The 23,434-nt window shown below is 43.9% G+C and overlaps 2 protein-coding genes across 2 annotated transcripts in view; one reads left to right on the plus strand and one right to left on the minus strand.

Moving 5' to 3' along the window:
* Positions 1 to 6,850, plus strand: part of RASEF (RAS and EF-hand domain containing) — a gene marked incomplete at its 5' end in the record, with an annotated part of 85,630 nt that extends 78,780 nt beyond the window's left edge. The window contains one exon of the mRNA XM_082611268.1: positions 3,535 to 6,850. Coding sequence (XP_082467394.1) covers positions 3,535 to 3,640 — 106 coding nt within the window. The 3' untranslated portion in view covers positions 3,641 to 6,850. The remainder of the gene's footprint in view (positions 1 to 3,534) is intronic.
* The window catches only part of LOC309799521 (uncharacterized protein), a 121,869-nt gene that overhangs the window by 17,722 nt on the left and 80,713 nt on the right, over positions 1 to 23,434 (minus strand). Inside the window, exons 3-4 of the mRNA XM_082612789.1 lie at positions 11,848 to 11,920; positions 8,216 to 8,320 (exon numbers count right to left, since the gene is read on the minus strand). Of these exons, the coding sequence (XP_082468915.1) occupies positions 8,216 to 8,320; positions 11,848 to 11,920 (178 nt within the window). The remainder of the gene's footprint in view (positions 1 to 8,215; positions 8,321 to 11,847; positions 11,921 to 23,434) is intronic.

The following is a 23,434-nucleotide window of genomic DNA, read 5'->3' on the forward strand; positions in this document are numbered from 1 at the left end:
GAATTAGAATGCTTCATCAGCTTGCTCAAAGTGACACAGTACTAAATGGCAAAATTGGGACTTTTCACTACTCTGAATTTCTGGCTTGCCTTTTAAATGTTGGTAATCTCAGGATTCTATTCTGCACTCTCTTCCTCTTACTCTTTCTCTGTCTGCCTAATGTCTTCCACCCCCATGGTTTCTAGAACTGTGTCTAGAAGGTGACTTCTAATTTCTGTATTTTTAACTCCCATCTTTTTTTAAACTTCCACAACTATATTCCCACCCACCAACAAATGAAAATTCCATAGGCATGACTGATCCAACATTTCTAAACCCTAATGTGTTCATTTTTCTTTAAAATTGTTCCTTATTCTATACTCCGGTTCTCAGGAAACTACTAACAAACATTATAATTCAAAAAGAGTAACCTAGAGTCAGTCTTGGCTCCTTCCTCTTTCTTCATCATCTGCCTCTAGTGGGTTCTGGGGCCCTACTGATTCAGTGACCTCTGCAATCTTCCTTCAATCCCTCCCCCCTCACACACCCTGTTCTGCTTCAGGCTTCAAAATTTCCTACCCCGTTTAGTGTAGGAGGGACCTAAGTTTCTGCCTCAGAGTTTCTCCAACATCAGTTCATCCTCCACCCTGTAATCAGGGTAATCTCTGTAAATAAAAATCCAATTAAGACCTTCTTGCTTGCACCCCACACTGGTGCCCTACCTACAGCATAGAGTCCAGCCTCCTTAGCAAGTGGCTAATGGTCCCCCAGAGCCCAGTTCACCTACCTTTCTATTTGCATCTCTTATCTTGCTTCCCAAATGAATGATAATCTATAGACACAGCAAACTTTGCTTCCGGTCATAGCCAAGTTCTTTCATGCCTCTTTGCCTCTATACATGCTGTTCCCTGCATCTGGAATCTCTCTTCCTCATTAAATGAAAGTGAATTCCTATCCCACCAAGAGGTCAGCTCCACTGCGCTTGTGTGTTAGTGGCTCTTGGGGACCTGGTAACGATTTATTTAGAAGACATCTGGCTCTCTCTCAAAGCTCACTAGTCGAGAGGGACTTCCCTGGTAGTCCAGTGGTTAATACTCCATACTCCCAATGCAGGGGGCCCAGGTTCGATCCCTGGTCAGGGAACTAGATCCCGCATGCCACAACTAAAGATCCTGCATGCTGCAACTAAAAACATCCCGCATGCTGCAACTAAAGATCCCCTGCGCCGCAAGGAAGATCCCGTGTGCCACAACTAAGACCCGGCACAGCCAAATTAAAAAAAAAAAAAAAAGTACAATTAAAAAAAAAGCTCACTAGTTGAGGATCCCAGAGTTTGGCATAAATCGGACATTTGTTGAATGACCAAATGGTCAAGATTTTGCATTTGGAAGTTGTATTAGTTTTCTATTGTCACTGTAACAGATTCCTACTAGCCTAGTGCTTTAAGCAATAAAAATATAGTTCTGGAGGTCAGAAGTCGGAACCAAGTCTTACAGGGTGTTATGGGGTTGAACTGTGTATCCTCCTTCTTCTCCTGAGTCTTTATTTCCTCACCTGTGAAGGGAAGACAGCGATGCTCACCTGTTACCTGTCAGCATGTGTGTGTGTTGTGTGTATTAAATAAGGACTATGTGAAAACATGTAACATAGCATGTATTAACTGGCCTCCAGCAAGAACCAGTTTCCCTTTTGTTTCCTACTCACAGTGCAGTGGTTTTCAAAGGTTAGCATGTATCAGCTCCTTTTGGGGCTGTGCTGACCAGTTTAGTAGCCACTAGCCACCTGAAGTGTGGCTAATCCAAGCTGAGATGTGCTGGATGTATTAAATAAATACTGGGTTTTGAAGATAGTATAAAAATTGTAAAATACCTCAATATTTTTATTGGTAACATGCTAAAATGATATTTTTGTAATATTGAGTTAAATAATATATGTTAATAAAATTAATTTCACCTATTTCTCTTTACATTTTTTACTGTGGCTGCTAAAAAATTTTAAATTACATATGTGAATTACATTCTATTTCTATTGAACAGCGTTGCTGTGCCGGGAATATGCCAATTCCCAGGATCTACTGCTCTGTAACAAGCCACCCAAAATGTAGTCGCCTAGAACAACACCACTTTTTATTTTTTGAAATTACCAGAAGTGACTGGATCTCACTGGAGGGTCCGTGACTGCTCTCCCTCGGGCGTCTCCTGCATTCGCGGTCATGGACACCGCTGTGGCTCGGTCTGATGTCTGCGGCCAGGGTGCTCCTCCCTGTGGCATCTCAGCCCCCAGGACCTCTCTGCTGCCCTCTCTCCAGTGAAGAACACTGGGCTTCGTAAATGGCAGCTCAAAATGGTCAGGCCTAATGCCTGGCTTGGAAGTTTTAGCACACCATTTCCTCGCCATTCTATTGGTCTGAACAGTCACAGAGCCGGTGCTGACCACGGGGGAGTGGCACAAGCTTCATCACTTAATGGGGGGCACCAGACACTGACAGCGGAGGCAGAACTCTTTGGGGTTGTCTTGGGGACAAGCTTTCACACTCTCCTTACCCACAGAGTTTGCCATTCAGCTTGTCTAAGGTGGGACTTCAGGATGTGTGTATTTCACAAGCATCCCCAGGGATAGGAGACTTCCCTAGGGGGCTTTCATAAGATCATGAGGGCTTCCCTGGTGGCGCAGTGGTTGAGAGTCCGCCTGCCGATGCAGGGGACACGGGTTCGTGCCCCGGTCTGGGAAGATCCCACGTTCCGCGGAGCGGCTGGGCCCGTGAGCCATGGCCACTGGGCCTGTGCGTCCGGAGCCTGTGCTCCGCAATGGGAGAGGCCACAGCAGTGAGAGGCCCGTGTACCACAAAAAAAAAAAATAATAATAATAATAATAATAAGATCATGGAGATCTTTGGTCCAGTGTTGCCTCTAGCAGTTATTTCTAAAAGAAATTTAGGAAGAGGCAAAAGGAAGACATTTTTTCTGGATTTTAACCATCTGTTGTTATCTCCACTATCTTGTATAATTACAGAATGGTTATAAAGTCATCATTGCTTTTGTTAATGTTAAGCATTAGCTGGGGGTGGGAGCCAGGTTCCAGAGTCCTAAGGAGTGACCTGTGCGTGTGCAGACTATAAGCCATGCAGAACCACAGGAGAGAGCAAGAGTAGTCTGTGTGTGTGCATGTGAGTGTGTGCACATGTGTATAGGCACCTGGGCATGTGTGTGTGTGTGCATGCGTAAGTGTGTGGCCTGGTACTCAGAATGTGAGCGCTGGAGCCCACCTGCGTGGCTGGAATCCCAGCTCTGCCACTTCTCCAGCTGCGTAACCTAAGGGAAATTTCTTAACTTTTTTTTGCCTTTGTTTCCTCACATATAAAATAGGGCACAACAAAATCATATAGTTGTTACGAGGATTAAATAGGTCAACACCTACAAAGCACTTAGAACACTGTCTGTATGGCACACAGCAAGTGCTCAGCAGTGCTGTTTTGTTTCTACAGAGTTGTTTATGGTTCCATTTTATACCTCAGCAATCTCCTTTCTCTCTCTGTCTCTCTTTCTCTCCCTCCAGGGAAGTGAAAAAAAGAACCGATGAGGATGACAGCAAATCCGTTACCAATCTGAGTGGGACTAGTTCCAAAAAGTCAACCCAGATGAAGAATTGTTGCAATGGTTAAATCCAAAAGATCCTTGGCCCACGAAGCCTTCATTCCCAGAGTACTGAATGTATGTGACTTATTTGCTTCCTACATGGAGCGGTACATCCTAAGGGCCATGTCATATGGAGAGTTAGTGTGGGAAATCTGAACTGTGCTCTCAGGTCCCTCCAGAACCTCGGCTCTTTTTTGCTATGTTTCAATGAGTGATTTGGGCCCCCTGGTTAAATATACCTGTCTTATCCTTACAAAGTCTTAATGTGTAAATGTTTTTAAAGTGGTAAAAAAAAAAAAAAAAAAAACACATGCTCAGATCAAAGCTATAGAAGAAATTCACTGACGTAATTAGGTTCATGTGGTAAATAATCTATGACATTTACTTCCAATATTCAATACTAGAAAACTAATAAAAGGGGGTTACCATCCTAGCTTTGCTGTAAACTAGCCTTGTGGTTTCAGACGTGTCGCCAACCCACATTAGATCCATTTCCTCATCTGTAAACAAGCAGCTTGGCCTTTCAGGCCTCGGCCCTCTCAGCTCTGTAGCTCTTTAAGGAGTGAGAAGGAGAGCATGATGGCCCACAGTTAATAAGGACTCTGCTCGTCTGTACTTTTTAAATATTGGGGTATTAATTTTTCTCACTTCTTGTACAAGAACAGAATTTGAGAAAAAATGGTCATGTTTTAAGCTCCAGTGGAGACAGAAAAATCTATTTTTTATGTATAAAGAAAGAAAACACAATAGTTGTTTTGGGGGACAAAAATAGTTTGTATATAAAAGAGGGTATTTTAAAATCTCAGAATACTTATAAAGTCAATGGTTTGAATTCACTGTTAAAAATTCTAATGAAAAAATATAAAGCTACATGCAACTGAAAATACAATGCCCAGGAAAGTTGTCACACTTCACTTAAAAAAAAAAAAAACACCAGCAAGAGACTGCCAGGAGCTGGTAAAAAGGAGGAACTGAGAGTGACTACTAATGGGTCTATGGTTGCTTTGCAGGATGATGAGAATGTTCTGGAATTATATTGTGGTAATGTTGCACAACTTGGTGAATATACTAAACCCCACTAAACTGTATACTTTAAATGGTGAATTTTATGGTATATGAATTATATCTCATTCAAAAAATACACTAGTATTGATTTAACATTTTGCTGAATGAAAATATGCATGCTCAAACCTCCCCATGCTTTACCCATGGTTTAAGAGCATAATCTCCAGAATAACGCAAATCCCCTAACTCCCTGGTTGCCAGCATTCTCCTCCTTAAATAATGAACAGTGAAAGAAATGTTATGTGTAGTTTTGGAAAATCACCTCTTTTAACGAGGAATTGTGGTTAGAGTACAGGTAACTCAGAGTCCTTTGTCTCACGTGATTAGGGACTCATCCTCACCAACAGCCTGATAGGTTTTGCCCTCCTAGAAGCCGTACTGCCTCCCAGACTTCCCCACTGAAATGTCTCCAAAAGCCAAAGGAGTCAATACCTGACCCCAGGGTGGGTTAGCAAGGCATGCTCTTTCGTTTTTGCTTTTGGTTTTCAGTGGCCTGAACCAGCTAAGTTATTCCCAACTAGAGTCTTGAACTTACCTTTGTTCATAGGTCCAGGCCCCAAGTAGCCTGCTGAAAAAACTTAAATAACAGCTCTTATTTATTGTAATACATAAGCTAAAAACATCCCTCTTGTAGAATTAAAACAATTCTATTTATAATTTTTATGATCAGACCTTAAATTTTCCAAGCTTTTTTTTTTTTTTTTTTAACAAAAATTGGCCAGTATGTTAGCACACAGAAATTATAAATAGCCACAACGTCCGTTTGGCTTTTCAAAGCGTGCCTTCTCTCTACTGGTGAGATCTAGTTGGGTTTTTGTTTGTTTGTTTGTTTGTTTGTTTTTTACTGGAAAGTTGGTTCTGTCCTCAACAACTCTACCATGGATTCCTGTTTTCTGTTTTTTGGTCCCAGGAGAAAAAAAAAGTTTACATTTTTTACCAAAAAGAATGCCTTGCTGGTGGGGAATTGTCAAACTGAACCAGGGAGGGATGGTTATTTTTGTGCCATGGTGTGATGAAAGTTTTGCCACTGCTGTTTGCCTAGGTGGCATCTATAGAGCCTAGGTTAGAATAGACCTGACACCTGTGTTGATATATGGTACTCAAGTTTAGGTGTTTGGTGCAATTGCACAAAACTGTGTTAGTATACATGTTATTGTGTTGTCTTTATTTATTTTCCCACAAAGTGTCTATATTTGTCTTACAATCTGTATATAATAGTATACCTTTGATACAGAAGTATTATCTTGGTCTTTGCTTCTGGGTTGTACAGCCAGCACACCCAAATTGATTAGATTACATAGGTGCCTGTGATAAACAAAGCAATCATCTTTAACTAATTGAACCTGAATAGATATTTTTGCAACAAAATCCAAATTAGAGACTTATAGCTCCGGTTAGCAATCTTGTTTAAAGAAAAGCTACTTATAGATCTTTCAGTTGCCTTGCTAGGAAACCAAGATTACTAACATTTGATTTCGTGAAGGTGTTCTCAAATTTAGAGTATATTTTTGGTAAGAACAAAAATAGCTAATGTTTTTAACTTGAACTTAATTTGCTACACTTGCATAGTTCTAATGCAAGTAACTCACCTTGTCTCAATTTTTCCTTGGAGAGCTTTTAAAATCACAATTATACTACACTCTTTTTTATGTATCCTGACACATTGGATAATATTTTAGTTTTGTCATGGAAAAGAACATTGGCTATGGAGACATTTTTCACTGTTAACTTTTAGCCTTATTCATTTTCATAATTTATTTTTTCCACTTGCTGCTTTATATGACATATGTGACATTTGACTATTTAATATTAAATGTGATTTGCATGAAGCCAAACCATACAACCCTCTTGCTGAAGATAAAATTGAGTTTAAAGATATTTATTTTCATATTTGTACAGTGATTGGCTTCAGAGTCATGGTTTTTGTGGGCTTTTATTGTGTATGTGTATGAGAAATTTCATATGTATATATTAAGAAGGCCTCTGAGTACTGAATAATTATTTTATGATTTTGATTTACATGGTTTACATTTTCATGGTATCAGCTATATTTCATTTATACTGTTTCTCTTCAAACTATTAATAATTATCCCATAAAGTGTAATTTTTATAGCAATGCAAATGTCTAAGGAACTACAAATATTTTCTACATCATAAATTCAATAAAGCATGCTTGCTTTGGCCTTCTGGTGTTTCCTTCAGCTTTGCTGCAGGCATCGCTGAAGTAATGTTAGTCCTACAATGTGCCTACATGAAACCCTGCCTCTAAAACACTGGCCTGGGCAGCTGGCTGGGAGAGAAAAGGATGAACACATGGTGTGTGGTACTGTGGCGCATCATGTCATCTCGGCCAGCGGGGCTACAGGTCGACCAGCTTGGGGTGTGACAGCCAGCAACAGTAAGGCTTTCGGAAAAATTTCAGGACGTGCTCTGGCAGCTCTCATGACCTCAGGGGTTAGGCCCCTCCTCGGACACCCCTGCGTGGCCCCCCACCCTGCCTAGCTAACTCCGCTCATCCTTCTGCTTTAGTTTTAAACATCACTTCCTTCAGGAAGTTTCCCTTCTCAACCCCAAGCCAGGATGAGGCTGCCTGCTTTCACCTGTAAAGCACCCTTTCTAACTGGTCGGCATCCTTATTGCCCTCATACTTGTTTAACTAGACGTGTCCTCTGAGCTTTATCCCTCTTGTCTGCTGCTGCCTCCCCTCTGCTATACACAGTGCTTGAATGGGAAATCAAAGAATTAACTGTTTAAAGGCAGGCTTTGCAGAGTTTCTGCAGACGCACATACACAGAGACATACATACGCAATAGACAAGGACAGTATAAATAAGAGGCAACATATTTGGGTGGCCACAGGTCTGAGCTCTGCAGCCAGCTTGCCTGGGTTTGAACCTGGCCTCATGTACCTACTAGTCGGTAACTGTGAATAAGGGGCTTAATCTTTGTGTACCCCAGCTTCTTCATTGGTAAAATAGGGGTGACAACAGTACCTTTCTCATGGAGTGGTTGTGAGGACTAAATGAGTGTACGTATGGAAAGGGCTTAGAATAGTACCTGGCACTTTGATCACCCTCAATGAAAAAAGAAAAACTTTTGAAGTACCACTGATCACATTGGTCTTGCTCAGGGCCCTGGGTACTACCATCAGTATGTGACAGAACTCCCGAAATTTACCAGATTACTTGGGGGAATGGGGCATTGTAGAGGATTCACTTGGACATAAGTTCATTTACCTCCCACGTATATTCTTGGTATTTCATTAGGCACAAAGTTGGGGTATCATATAGGATAGAATATTCTGTAAAGAGTAGATTAAAAGAGAAGGAAATCACTGAGAGAAAAATGAGGGCCTGAAAGTTAGAATGGAAAGTTGTGAATGGAGTCCTTATAAGTGTATGCTCTCCATTTATTAAGGGGTGACTGGATGAAGTAGTTGAAAGGACGAAGAATGTAACAGAGCTCTGACTAGGCTTTCACATCTAAATGACAGTAAAAATGGTGGTGGGTATTGGGGTTATTTAAATGGAAACTAACCTTTATACTATGACCAACAGCCTGTTGACAAGGATTTCCTGTGTATATATCCAGAAGTCCACAGGATGGGAATGAATCTCCAACAAAGCATATTGTTTTGCAAGCCTTAAAATAAAAAATAACATCTTTTATTTCCAGATCTAGACATTAAGATGTTTTCATAGCTGAAAATGGAAAATAGGCACAAATGCTTCAACTTGAATTACAGGTTAAGATAAATTTTCAAGTGCAAAATTCTAAGAATAATTACCCAGTTTTAAATATTTTTCTGCATTTCAGGTTTATTTGTGAATTTATATTTCTTAAATTTCCGTAGAGTGGGAATTTAGTTGTAAGGCCCATTACCTCATGACCTCTCAGGCTGGCAGTTCAGGAACCATGTTTCGTGGTATTTGACATACATTTTTATAGAGTCCCTCACTGTCCTTAGGATTTGGGCTTTCTGAAAATTTCTCAATCCCAGTTTTCTGGCACATCTTCCCATTGCTGTGCAGCAGGGTAGAACTCAAGAGCTGGATAAAGATCTCTTCAGAGGAAGTTTTATGAGTTCCAGTGTACTTTTAGGAGTAAAACTAATGCTCTTTAATTCACCACAAATTAAACAGATATATTTAATCTTAGATAATATCCAAAAATTTCTTAACATGACCTCTCAGGCCCTCTGTGATCTGACTCCTAACTGTTCCTTTGCTAATTCAGTTATGTTTATTGAGCCTGACTGTGTCATGGGTGCAATTCTAGACCCAGGGGGTGCAGAGTGAGTAAGACAGATCTGAAGCCGACTACGTTCTGGTGGAGGCTGACAACAAACTTGTAAACAAAGAAGATCCACATTCTGCCTCCTCCCCCTCTTTCTCCACCCCAAAGTCCCCAGTCGGGCACAGGAAACTGTCCCTCCGTCAAGCCTTGCTCTCTCCCCTCCAGCCCTTTACTCAGCTCCACTTTCTGCCTGGAACACCACTCTGTCTGCTCTCGTCATCTGCCTGCTCAACTGCTGTCTGTCCTGCACATCTCATTTCAGAGACTGCTTCCTCCCAACAGCTCTACCCAACCCTGGGGTCTGAGCTAGAGCCTCTCCCCCATGATTTCTACCCCCAGTGCCCATCGTAGACTTGGTGAGACTGCATGTGATGAGCAGGTTACTTGTGTGCCTGGCATGTCTCCTGCAGCCCTTTAGACTTATACTGAGTGGGGGTAACCTTTCCCCACTCTCAGTGCACACTTCAGCAGCCTCATGACTTAAGATTCCTCTAGATCAGGGTCTCAAGGCTTTTTTTAATGTCACAGACTCCTCTGAAGCTGAGGAGCCCCTTGGAATAATGTTTTTAAATGAATAGAATGAAATACATAGGATTATTAAGGAAACCAATGATACTGAAAGACTGTTCCCAAGATATTTAAAATTTTGTGGGGAATTTCCTGGTGGTCCAGTGGTTAGGACTCTGCAGTCTCACTGCTGAGGGCCTGGGTTCAATCCCTGGTCGGGGAACTAAAATCCCACAAGCTGCACGGTGTGGCCAAAAAAAAAAAGAAAAGAAAGAAACAAGTTCAAAGAAGTAAACATTTTTTTTAAAATAAAATAAAATTTTGTGATATCTGACAGTATTGGTGCTGCTTTATTGGCACATTAAACTACAAGATCTGATGGTAGGTCTATTACTTACCATAATTTTGACATCATGATGAAGGTAAATGGTATTTTGTGACATCTGCAAAGAATCTAACATAGAGTATAAATATCTATGATTTCTATTGGTGACACAGTCACAGATACCAATAATCCTATTGGGGTCTGTTGCTAGCATTTTATATTAAATGAAATGCTAAATTCCAATCAGTTTAGTAAAAAATAAACACGTAATTTTTTCCCATCCAAGGTAGAAATACAGATTTTCACCCATAGACCCAACGGGTCCGTGGCCCTAAGTAAGAACCCCTGCCCTGGGTGAGAAGCTGCAAACAGTACATTCAGAAGAGAATTCCCACATAGTAATCAAAACTCCAAGCTTGACTTAGTGGTATTAGTCCTCTCCCTGATCCAGTTCAGTTCTGCTTCAGCCTGGAAGCTCGCTGTGGGAAGGGGGGCTTGGTCCCCCTGCTCTGTCCTACATCCCTGACTACCACTTACTGGTGATACACTCCTCTCCAGGTTCCAAGCAAGGGGAGCATGATGTTAACATTATAGATGCTGTTTTATATGTTAGCAAGCCAAGTCTCACAGAAGAAAAAGAATGTATGTGGCCAGTTTTCTTGACCATCAAGTGTGCTGAAGTTTAAGGATAAAATGTCCTTGCAGGAATGTGTAGTAATCCACCTCCTGCCTTTATAACTGCAGCTCTGAAACTAGTCTGATTTAATCATCCCTCTTATAGCCATGAACATGGGCTGAGGAAGTAAGAAAGGTTAAAGATTGAGGATAATTGGGTTAAGAAGCAGAAATATTGAATGTTTTCTGGGGTGAGATAGCATATCATTTTCCTCCTCTCTAAAACCCCACTGAAACTAGAATCAATTGAGTTTTTCTTTTAAAGATACAGAGCCACAAAGGCAGAAGACAATAGGAACAAAATAATGAAGCTGGAGAGTAGATGGAAAACTTGGAGCCCGGTTAACAACCTAAGAAAGCTGAATTCTAAGCCAGTGGGGGAAAGCTGAGAGCAATCTAGGTTTACATTGCCAATTTCCTAAAGGCAGAAGCACATACCTCTGGAACTGGGAGTATAAGGGAAGGTGGGGTGAAAGTAGTTTGAGAAGCAGTTTTATCCTTAAGTATTGTTCTCTCATGCTGCGCCACTACTACTCTGACCAAAGTCTGGAGATGTATTTTCTGGAGTGAAACAGAGGGATGCTAGATTGGGGGCTATATAAGGCATGGTTGAGTGTGTTGGTGCTGTTCAAAAAGCAGGGGAGTTAAATGACAATATGTAATCTGAGCGCTCAGTGCTAAAAGCTAATACTACCCACTCAGCTTTCAGGACACTGATGCTTTTATCTTCCAGAGATTGAAAGACTTTTCCCTGGAGTACTGACCAGATAAGAGGAAAGACCTTTTCTAAGAAATGCACCCTGCCTCCATCACCCTACAGTAAAGTTCAAACTTAGCAAGTCGCCCCCATCACTCAGAGCTTTCAATCAGGATGTTAGCTCCCCTGAACACCTGAAGGATCACTGGATTTTTGTGGAAAGGTTCTAACATGGAAAACGGAGACCAAATAAAACAGAAAAATATCAACTTAGGGAAACAGAGCTTATGCAGAGAAAAAAATCTATCATTAATATATTTAGAGAGATAGACAAAACTACTATAGCCATGAAACAAGAACAAGATACTATCAATAAGGAACATTCATAAATCAAAAATAAGATCTTAGAAATTAAAAACATGACAGCAGAAGTTTACAAAAAAGTAAACAATATAGAGTTTGAAAGACAGATTTGAGGAGTCTTACAGAAAGAAAAGTGCAAAGAAAGAGAAACCAGGAGAGGAAGGAAGTCCAATATCCAAAAATAGCTGTTACAGAACGGGACAACAGAGAAAGCAGGATAACACAATCAAATGTCAAAAGTAAATGATAGAATCTCCCCTCTCTGCTCCCTGTTAGTTATTGGTTAGATCTTTGTGGAGAACTCACCTGGGACGCTGCTGTAGCTCTCTTGCCTATATCCCACTTCCACTGCCTATCAGCTGCATGGAATGAATGACACCTGGAATGAAGATCACAGTAGGGCATGGTGAGGGGCTGGACCCCACCCCCAAGGGTAGGCAGGGAGAGAAAGAGAGAGGAAGACCATGTAGATGGGGGTCTGAGTACCTGGGACAGAAGCTGGGATGTTCCTAACCAGGGCATGTAAGGGAGAAAAGCCAATCTGCTTTGCACTCAAAGGAGCTTAGAGCCAGGAAGCCAACTCAAGGTCCAATACTTTTGGAGGAAGGAGCTGAGTAAATCTCAGCTTCAATCTGTTTGCCCATAAAAGAGCAGTGGGTTTAGCATTGAAGCTTCGGGAAAGAACCACAAACACAAGGGGTTTTCGAAACATACTGGGTTGGCCAAAAAGTTCATTCGGGTTTTTTCCATAAAATGTTATGGAAAATACCTGAGCTGGTCGAGTTCCTGCCAGCAGCCTGTACTCAGCCCTGCACTGTGTCTCATTTCTACACCACCTATACCTGGGATCCTTCACCACTTTCCTCCTTTCCACCAGCCTTGCCTCCCTGAATATTCATGTATCCTTTTATATATACGTATATTTATATGTATTTCGTGTATATTATATGGTGCTAAACTCAGTCGGCTGTATCCCCTCCCAGGATTTGCCTGGTGCCTTCCCCTTAGAGGATGACTTCTGTCCTTTCCCCAACCAAAGACTGCATCATATAAGCTTGCCAGCTCCAGCCCTTCATTCCTGTCATCCTTCCCCATTTCTTCATTATGTCCCACTGCATTTCAGAAAGAACCAGAACTACTCACCTTGACTGTCAAAAGAAAACTTTAAGGCTTTTGGAAACTGTCCTGTCCCATTAACCAGACCAGAAAGTGGCCAGGAATCTAGAATTTAATGCCACACGTACGTCTTTATCAGATAAAAGGCTCAGAACTGAAGAGTCTGTGGCCCCTTCACCTCTCTCTGAAGATGTCCAATAATTGGCTATTTCAGAGAAATATCTGTTTATCATTCATGTAAATATGTGAAATTCTCTAAAACCCTTGGATTGAAATGGAGAAAGCTGGGGAGGGAGGTGGCTGAGAGGCAAGCTGAGATCTGTAAGCATCTACTAAGAAATGTAAGCCCCTCCAAACTACATGTTGTCTCCACGCTCCCTCACTCACAGACTGAACGAAGTTCCTCCTACAGACTGTTTTAGGAGGTCATTCTGAGACATTCCTAGAGCTCCTTCCTGCTTCCTGTTCAGTCAGCCTGCATCCCACCCCCACCCCCAGCACCACCACCGGATGGGTGATCCACCACCACCGGCAGCCTGGCCGCAGAATGGATCTCTTAATGGTGGCAGTCATACTCATATTCCCTTGAGCTCCTGAGAAGGCATAAGCGGACCCTGTCCTAGCTTCTTCTGTTAACTGGGTTGGAGCAGGAACTTGTCTCCCTGGAAGGAAGGCTGGAACCCCAGACCCTTCAGAAGGCCATGGCAGAACAGCATAGCTCAGGGCTGTGCTTGTTCCACTCGATGTAGGTTAAGTATAAGTAAAAGATTCGGATCACCCCTTTCCCTTTGGAAGGAAACTTCTGGCTGAAGTGGCCAGAGAATGATTTCAGAGAAAGATGATAAACATGAACAAAGGGCAGCAAAACTACAACACAAGCAAAACATTACAAAATCCTTGAGCATGTGGTTTTTACAATTTTCAGGCCAAATGTGTGACCCTTGGAGAGGATGCACATTTTAAGGTCAAAGTCACAAGGATGGAATATGGAAAACATCATGAGAGTTAGAATCCTAACTCTGACATATGACAAGTTACTTCACATCTCTGAGCCTGTTTCTTCATCTGAGAAAGGGAGAATAACTGTACATCCAATACCCAAAACATCATTCACTAGTAATGTGCTGGTGATTCCCGAAGCCACTTCTCCGCACGGTCCTTTCCTCTGAGCTCCAGTTGTACAGCCAACAACCAGGGGAAGCTCCATCTTGCTCCAAAGACAATGCAAATTCATTCAAATTTTCCAAACATCCACCACCCCACCAAACTGTTTTCTAATGTCAGGGAATGGATGTCACTATACATCTACTCAGACCATACACCAAGTCAGTCACTGGGTTCTAATTTTGGTATCAAGTTGCCCCTTTTCCTCTATTTTTTACTGCCTCTGCTTATAGTTCAGTTTCTCACTCTTTCTTTCCTGAATAATTACAATAGAGTCTCATATCCCCAGGGCTTAGAATAGTGCCTGGTATACAGCAATACCTTAATACTACTTGAATCAACCCAAAGTCTGGACTGAGGGGAGATAAATTACTACATCAGTGTGATGAGTGCTATGGTAAGTGAGGTCCTGCCACAGGAGGAAGTAGTCACTGATGAGGAGGACCGTAGGGTCACATAAAGGGGTCACAATGAAAATGACCTTGAGAGGCATCTTGCATTTAACAATTAAAATATTTGAGTACTTACTATGTGCCAGGAACTATGCTAGACATTAACAGTCACCAAGACACAGGCCTTGCCTCCATGGAGATCATTATCTGATGTAGCAGAAAGTCTCACATGCTCAAATTGTCTAATCAAAATATACACTTGGATGTCCAAAGTTTATCTCAAAAGTGAACTAATTCCCTGTGCCACCACTGCCACCACCCAACCACACATACCAAACCTGCTCCAATCACAGTATTTCCCACATCAGTTAATGGCACCTTTCTCTTGCCAGTTTTTCAGGCCAAAAATATTGGTGTCATCCTTAATTTTGTTTCTAACAATCTGCTTCTGATCCATCAGTAAGTCCTATTATCCCTACCTTCAGAATGAATCCAGAATATAACCTCTTCTTGCCTCCTCTGCTACTATGATTACTGCAGTAGTTTCATAACTATAATCACTCTGCTTCTTCCTGAGACCAGGAGAATGTGGTCTATGTTGAGGATAGACCAGGTCTATCCTCAACATAGAAGCCTTATAGTGCTCAGGGAGGGTATTGGCTACAGATGATAGATGGATAGATAGATAGACAGAGGTATATAAAACCAAGAGACCAGGTAAAGTCACCAAAGGAATGAGTATAAATGAAGGAGAGATCTAAGGACTGGGCTCTGGGACATTCCAACATTAAGAAATTGAAAGGGAGGAACTTCCCTGCCAGTCCAGTGGTTAAGACTCCACGTTTCTACTGCAGGGAGCACAGGTTCTATCCCTGGTCTGAGAACTAAGATCCCACATGCCATGAGGTGCAGCCAAAAAAAAAGAAAAAGAAAAGAAACTGGAAGGGAAAAGAGGAAACAGTAAGCAGAGGAGACTGAGAAGCAGTAGCAGGGAGGAAGAAGGAAATCCAGAAGAGTGTGACATACTGGAAGCCAAGAAGGGGAAAATATGGCAAGGAGAAAGTGATCAACTGCATGAAAAATTCTGAATTGGCCAAGTAAGATGAGGATCCAGAGTTGAACACTAGATTTAGCAACACAGAGATCACTCATGGCTTTGAGAATAGACACACATGTGATGGAGGTGAAGGCATGACTGGGGTGGATTCAAGGGAGAATGAAAGAAGAACAGTTGGTGATAGCAAGTGTAATCAATTCAAGGGGGTTTGTTCCACAGAGGTGCAGAAAAACAAGCATACAGCTGTAAGAGGAAGTGGGACGCAGAGACGGTTTTTTTTGAAGGTGAGAGACGTAAAGTATTTGATGTTGACACAAATGATGCACTTGAGGAGTGAAAAACTGATGATGCAGGAGAGCAAAGGGAGAATGCTGGAGCCCTGTGGTGGTTACAGGTCAGGGGATGAGAGCAAATGTCCAAGTCCAGGAGATGGCCTTGGAAAAAGCACAGAAATTTTGCTGGTGGTTAATAGAGAGAAGGAAGCATTAATGAGGTAAGACTTTGAATATTAGAAGAAAGATTGTTCCCACATGTACGAGAGTGTGGGCAAAGACTCAAAAGGGTAAGTGAGGAGCTGGGAAGGGACCATAGCTGGGGGTGGATGGAGGGGTATGAAGAACCAAAGCTGAAAGCCACAGGTGGAGATGAATTCTGGAAGTTACCAGGGAAAATTACTATTACAGCGTATGCAGTGGGTGTCCAAGGTGGTTGAGTTGCTGATCATGTGTGTGAAGAAGGTGCTCTTGGAAGACAGGCAGCAAGAAAGATTGCAGAGAGGTTCTAGATGCAGGCAGCCTTGGGCATGAGGCTAGAGGCACAGTGCAGGTGTGGCATCCTAGTGTCCATCCAGAGACTGGGGATGTCTGAGGGTAGGAAGCAGAAAGACAAAGAGGCTGCCCTGAGTGGATGGAAGGGACCTCTGTTTTGGACACCTCATTTCTCTCAGAAGGTGGCACGTCTGCATTTCCACCTTCTGACCTACCACAGAGGAGCCAAAAGCTGCAGTAAGGGCAGGAAGTGCCGTAGCTTCCTCGTGGTGTGGTATGGCACACTGTGGGATGCCCCTGCCCCACTGATCCCTAAGGAAATCCAGGATGGCTCCACATACCATCAACCCAGGAGGTGGGGCAGGACTCTTCCTCTGATAGGACCCAGCACTTAGCACAATGTGTCCTGTTAGCAGAATGCAGAAAGGCCAGGATGCGGAGAAGCATGACTGTGTCCCTCCTCTGAAGGGTGATCCTGTGCCTAACAGATGGGAGTTCAGGCCCTGCTGTGGCCCTCCAAGGTGAGGAGGCACAAGGCCCAGGCCTGCTGAGCCACACCCTCCACTGTTTTCCCAGAGCATCCCCAAAGATCATAGGAGGTCCTGTGGCAGGCACATCCTCCATGCCCGGTGGGAGCTGGGCAGAGAGCCACAGAGCAAGGAGAGGAGAGGGAGGCCCGGAATGAAGGGAGTTGACTCAGAAGGGTCACAGCAGCGTCACGTCACGTGGGAAGCTGAGGTTAATGTGCACACATCCTGGCTTAGGTGGAGCGGGTCCTTCCCATGTATCCTACCTGCCATGTGCCAGCATTGGCTGATGCTGCTGACCAAGTTCTGCAACAAAGGGCTAGGGGCAGAGAGATGAGCTGGAACCAAGACCTTCAGGATTCTCAGTTCTCAGCAAAATCAAGAGCTGAGAGAAGACAGGGTCAGAGCCTATGATTCATGCAGGATGTTGTAGAGGGATGAAGCCTTGCTCATCCCATCCTATAACCCTAGCCCAGGCCCCACCTTCCAGCTCCCCCTCAGCTCAAGAAGTAAAATCAGAATGAAAGCTCTCACGGCAGGGCACAAAATCAGGTATTCACTACTCCAGAATTGCTGCTAGATGCTAGGGATATAGCAATGCTTGCTTGGGAACTTTGGAGCTCGCCTCTGCCCTCTGAGATACCATGCTGTCGTGGCAAATGGCTCTGACCTTCTGGAGCCCTTCTCCTGGGCTCTGCAGAGAGCATTTCAGAATTCTACAGAGAGCACTTCAGGCAACCGAGTTCCTGCTGCCCGGGAGAATGGCTTCTCCACAAAATCACTTCTCTTGTTAAAACACCAAGTCCCAGCAAATAGGGACCGGGGCTGCTTTGTTATTGTACCTCCTCACTGCAGCCCACGCAGGGAGGGCAACGACCACAGGATGCGCACAGGAGCAAACCCCAAGGCGATGCTGCTTCCTGCACCTGCGAGAGGGGCGGAGCCTCTGCTCCTCACCATTCGTCCAAAGCCTGCTGCTCCACCTGCTCCTGACACAGGCCTGGGCTGTCACAGAATGAAGGACAAGAGTGGTTCCTGTGTCTACGGCAGGGACAGGAAATAAGGGAGGACAGCCGTGAGTGTGGGTGGGGAGACGAGGAATGAGTAAGGTGCCGGGGGACGCAGAGGACCAGATGCCTAACGGGGCTTGTGGAGGACTGTCCATTCCCATGCGCACAGACAGTGAGGCCAGGACCCTGAATACTTGATCTGGATGAGAGCATGGGGAGGAAAGAGGGGGCCTGAAGGACATCTCTGTTTCCAGAAGGAGGGGTGCATGCTGCCAACTGCCCCCCCTTTCCCGCCTTGTCCCACTCCTCCACTGTAACTTCTCTGGGCCCACAGCTGGGCAAAGAGCGTATCGGGGGCTTTCCAGAGTGTATCATTCCTAAGCTCAAGCCCCACATAGAGGCCTCAGGGGCAGGGCCCTGGGCAGGCAGCCGGACACATGGGAATCCAGAGAGTGGGAAGAGAAAGGAAGCCAATCTCTTGCAGTAAATAGTGCTGGCAGCTGGGGCGCATCAGGGGAGAGGGTCAGGGGAAAGTGAGAGGCCAGAGCAGAGTCTCACACACAGTCAAGGACACATGCGTACAGACACCTAGCCACACAGACACATACACAGGAGGACATAAAGTCAACAATGCCACTCAGAAGCTAACTCAGAGTGCCCAGAGACATGTTCAGGAAACACACCTACATAGACTCATGAATACCCTGAGTCAGACATGCCCCAGCAGACTCTGGCACCACACACATGCAGACGGACACAGCCCATCTTGCAGGCCCACAAACACAAATGCATTCCCAATCCATCCTTCCCAGCCTTTCTCCCCGATAAAACTTCTAGGCCACCTCAGGCCAGGCCTGTTTATCCACCTCTAAACTCTGGTTTGTCATTTCTGTCCCATTGCCTGTCCTTTAATAAGGACAGTCTTGCATCCACGCGCACACCCCTGGTCTCAACAACTTGGCTGTGTGCTTTTAAAGGAACATAAAGGTCGGCAAGTGAGTCCCCTGCCCTCTTCAGCAGCCCCGTCCTTCACCTACACTCCCATCCCTACCCCCGGGAGCGTCCCCAGTTTACTGCAGGCTCCAGACCCTCAGTCTCTCTGATGCAGCAGAAACAGAATCTAAAGAAAGAGTAAACCAGACAGACCTACTCTGTCAAATTCCCCCTCAGGAAACTGTGAAGAACCAGCTCCTGACTCCTCAGGAAGGAGCCCTTGATACAGGGCATGACCACATGGGTCGTCGCACCTAAACTCAACTCCAACCGCATTCACAAACAACTCTAAAACCAGTCTTTCAAGTGAGACCCTCAGAATAACTGTACCTCGTAAAGGTAATGCTGGTGGGTATTACCCAGAAAATGTCTACATGGCCAGTTAAGTTCAGGATAGAAAACTGTGATGTTCCCTCTCCCCAGGAGCTAGATGCCTACTTCCCTCTAGTCGATCGCAGCTTCAGGAATCATATAACCATTTATAACTCTCAAGTGCAGAAGACCAGAAAATGTCCAAAACCTCTCATTTAAACCAGATCAGTATCACACAATATGCATAAGGTTAAGTCCCTCTCCAGACTATCTTAGAAGCTTAAAACTGACCCCCAACACAAAATTTATCTCCTTGACCCATTTTGATCCCAATTTTAAACTCAAACAGTACCCTACTCCAACCCTAACACAATCCTAATCTAAGATGCACTAGCTCTTTTTTTTTTTAAGATCGAGTTAGCTTTATTGAACTGTTCATGAATTGGGCAGCATCCCATTTAGCAAGTAGAGGGGAGCTTTAAAATGCTATAGAAAAAGAGAGGTTGTCAAGAGTATGACAAGGAAGTCAAAAACAAAAAAAGATTATTTCAGGATTAGGTAATCTATCTATAGGGGATGAAGGAGATCTATGTGCCAGGTTACCTCATCTTCCTTTGGGGGATGGAAAGGATTACCTCACTGGTGCGGACCAGAAATTTCCACACTGATCAGTTTGGATTACATCCTTGGAGAAGGTTGTAACTTCAATAAGGTCAGGCATTAAGTCTTCCTTTTAGCACAAGTGACTCCATTTTGGGCCTGTCATTTCTTTTTTAACAGGGAAATGGTGCCAGATCAACTCAGATAAGACACCCCTACTCCACCCACACTTCAGAGTGCTGGAGAAGAAAGCAGACTTTTATAGAACCTTTCAATTCTCACCATGTAGATAAGCAGATTCTCCAGCTACTATAGGTGAGATCTACAAGATGCACTAGCTCTTATCAACAGGAACCATAAACGCAATTCCAAATCCTACTTTAACATCACCGTGATTCCAGCCCTATGCTTACCACTACCTACCTCCAATCCGTAACCACTATGTCAGTGCTGTTCCAAGCAAAGCCCTAAGTCTAACCCTGTCCCTAGGTAGCCACACATTGAGTAACGTGTGCAACTACACTGGGCACACAAATATCACACACTTATGAAGGTAGTGGGTCATCTGCAGTCCAGGAAAACAGTAGCTCCCTCAGTAGCAGCTGCACAGTCATCAGGGTAGCTTGTCCCTGGCGGGCTCAGTGCTCAACTGGGAACCCAGGAGCACCAAGACACCCAGGCCCTTTGACCCTTGTTACACATACAAGTGTACAGGGGCCCAGCTCACCCCAAGCCCTGTTCTAGCCCAGCTTCTGAGCTGAAATTCCTGCCATACCCCTCCCCGGCTCCTGCCTGCCAAGCTGGGAGCATCTGTTGCCCTGAAAGCCCCACCAGCCAGGAACAAATGGGCCTGGGGCCTGGAGCTGAAGGGAATGTGGCCTCTTCCCAAGGTGGGCAATTCCAGACTCCTGCAACACCCCCACCTAGGACCTCTACCCCAGAGCCTGGCCCAGGTGCCCGTCCTAAAGAGGTAGTGGGTCTGCCGACACTGGGGGTGAGTAGGGGTGGATTAGCACACCTCCTCTCCCCGGCTCCAGGGTCTCAATCTGGCATTAGGGTGTGTTCACCCTGCGCTCATCAGCAGAGGTAAAGCTGAAGGGAGCCACGTGCACCTCCCTCACCTCTCACCCTCGGCACCAGGACCTCCGCTGTAGCATTCCTCTGTACCTCGGCCCCCGCAGAGACTGTCAAACACTACCTAGGCTCTCTCGAGAGTTCACACCAAGCCAAAGCCTTCACCCAACAGACTGGAACACTTAGGTGGATACTCACAGGTCAGATGTGTAGCCATCGAGTCTCTGCGTCCCCTTCCTTACCGTCTACATCCAGGCTGGCCTGAGGACCAAGAGACGGGCTTGGTTCAGGGCTGCAAGTTCCAAGATACGCAAGTGAGGTGCTTGAGAAATTAACAAAATCAGTTTCTAGAAAAACAAGTGATAAGGACTGTCAAGATCTGTGCAGGGTGTGAGATTTTACTCTATTTGTAAGTTAACTAGCTATCCTATTACTGTTCCATAAATGCTGGCAGAAGACACAAGACTCCTGGATCAGATATAAAGGATTTTATTACTCATAGCACAGCCATAGCAAGAGCTTTAGCATGGTTTTTTGCGTCAGTTTCCCATGTCTACCAAGTGCCATGGGGGTGGCACAGGATCTATGATAGATGCCTGCACATACAGTGGGCTGTGTTACAAGAGAGGAACATCTGTAAGGTAGTAAGGCATATGTGTGCAGCACTGAGGTCTGTGATTCACAGCTTATTTTATAGTAAGAAACAAGCCTGATCTTTGTCCAGGGGGAAATGTTGCCTTATCTGTCAAGGTTGATTGTTGCAAATACAATCCTGAGAAATGGCATGGAAAACAATCAGGGCCTTGTATTCTTGGCATACCCAGTAAGAAAAACATTCAGGAATAATAAAGGTCCATGATGGTTTGACTCTCTCAACAGTGATTAGCAATGGGTAAAAACAAATGGTTCGTGAAAAAAAAAAAAAAAAAGGCTTTCCCTATGCTGGAAGAAGTCCCAGGAGAGACACTCTGGTTAAAAAAGAAGTCAATTAACAAAGACCCTACAAATTATGCTTATTCATTACTTCTTTAGCTGATAGCTGGAACTAGGGATTTATCTGTCCTTATCAAGGAAGAAAAGAGAGAAGACATTATCATAGGGACAACGTGAATGTTGAAAAATTTGTGGTAACTTGAGAAGGGTTTGGAAAAAACTTCAAAGGTCAGGGGCAGGTGGTGGTAAATAGCAGTGAAACAAGGAAGTAGAATAGGCCCATGTGGCTCAATGAAATGGAAGAAATGAGAGCAGATAACAACCTAAACCTTTCCTTGTTTGCAGAGGCAGTCTCTAAGGTGGCTTCCCCTCATGATTCCCACCTCCTGGTATTCATGCTTTGTGTAATCCCATCCTCGCGAGTGTGGATGGACATGTGATTTGATTCTAATCAACAGCACACAGCAAAGGTGATGGGATGTCATACATATGATTATATTACATTACATAAGACTGTCTTCTAGCATACTCTAGAGACTACTTTCTGGCTTGATGAAGTGGCCACGTTGGGAAACCCCACGTGGCAAAGAACTGCAGGTGGCCTCTAGGAACTGTGGTGGCCTTTAGATGTTGAGAGTGGCCTCCAGCTGACAGCCAGCAAGAAACTAGGGCTATCAGTCCCACAACTGCAGAGAAATGAATTCTGCCAACAACCAGAGTGAGCTTGGAAGACTCTTCCCCAGTCAAGCCTCCAGATGAGAACACAGCCCAGCTAACACCTTGACTGCAGACTTGTAAGACCATAAGCAGAGGACCAAGCTGGACAACTGACCCACAGAGACTATGAGATAATAAACTGTGGGTTGTTTTAAACCACATTTGTGGTAATTTGTTACACAGTAATAGAAAACTAATACACTGCTGTAACCATGAGAGTACGAGAAGCATGTGTAAGGCAGTAAGGCATATATGGGCAGCATGGAATTTGCGTGTATGCAAGGCACACCCTAATTCCACAGTATGAGCTAGGGAAGAAACAGGGAAGGAGAAGGCATGTAGGGAACTCCTCTCCCTCAGCTCATTCTATAAAGACATGTAGCTATGGAGAGCCTGAAGCCCTCCTAATAGGCTGTAACCATCTCATCCTGCATATTAAATGTAAATTATCCTTTTGTGCCTTCATTTGATTCTTGATATGGGACAGGCAGACATTTGTAAAAGGCTCAAAAATGTAACTAACAGTGATCTTTAGAACATGGGGAGGGGTAAACCCCAGGCAGTAATAAAGCGAAAGAAACCTTTGAAAAGGGAAGTAGGGATTTCTCTGATCCCAGGAGAAAGCTACTAAATTTTGGAATTTAGTCAGTTTCCATAACACATCACATTTCTTTTGGATATTTACCCAAGAGTAGAACTGCTAGGTTAGATGGAAGTTCTTTTTAACATTTTGAGGAACCATGAAACATTTTCCACAGCAGCTGCACCACTTTACATCTCTGCCAGCAATGCAGCAGAATTCTAATTTTTCCACATCCTCGCAAACATGTTATTTTCCTTTTTTTTTTTTTCTTTTTGAGAATAGCCTGCTGTGGACGCGAAGTAATATCTCATTGCGGTTTCCATTTGCATTTCCCTAATGACTAATGATGTTGAGCATCTTTTCATGTGCTGGTTGGCCATTTGTATATCTTGTTTGAAGAAATGTCTATTCATGTCCTTTCCCCATTTTTGAATTGGGCTGGATTTTTTGCTGTTGTTGAGTTGTAGGAGTTCTTTTTTTAATTGGATATTAATCCCTTATCAGCTATATAAGTTGCAAATATTTCCTCCCATTCCATGGGTTGTCTTCTCACTATCAAATGATAGTGCCCTTTGAAACGCAAAAGATTTAAATTTTGATGAAGTCCAATTTATCTATTTTCTTCTTTTGTTGTCTGTGCTTTTGATG

The sequence above is a fragment of the Mesoplodon mirus genome, assembly GCF_964341445.2.
Source record: "Mesoplodon mirus genome assembly, chromosome: 1".
In the NCBI taxonomy this organism is placed as follows: Eukaryota; Metazoa; Chordata; class Mammalia; order Artiodactyla; family Ziphiidae; genus Mesoplodon; species Mesoplodon mirus.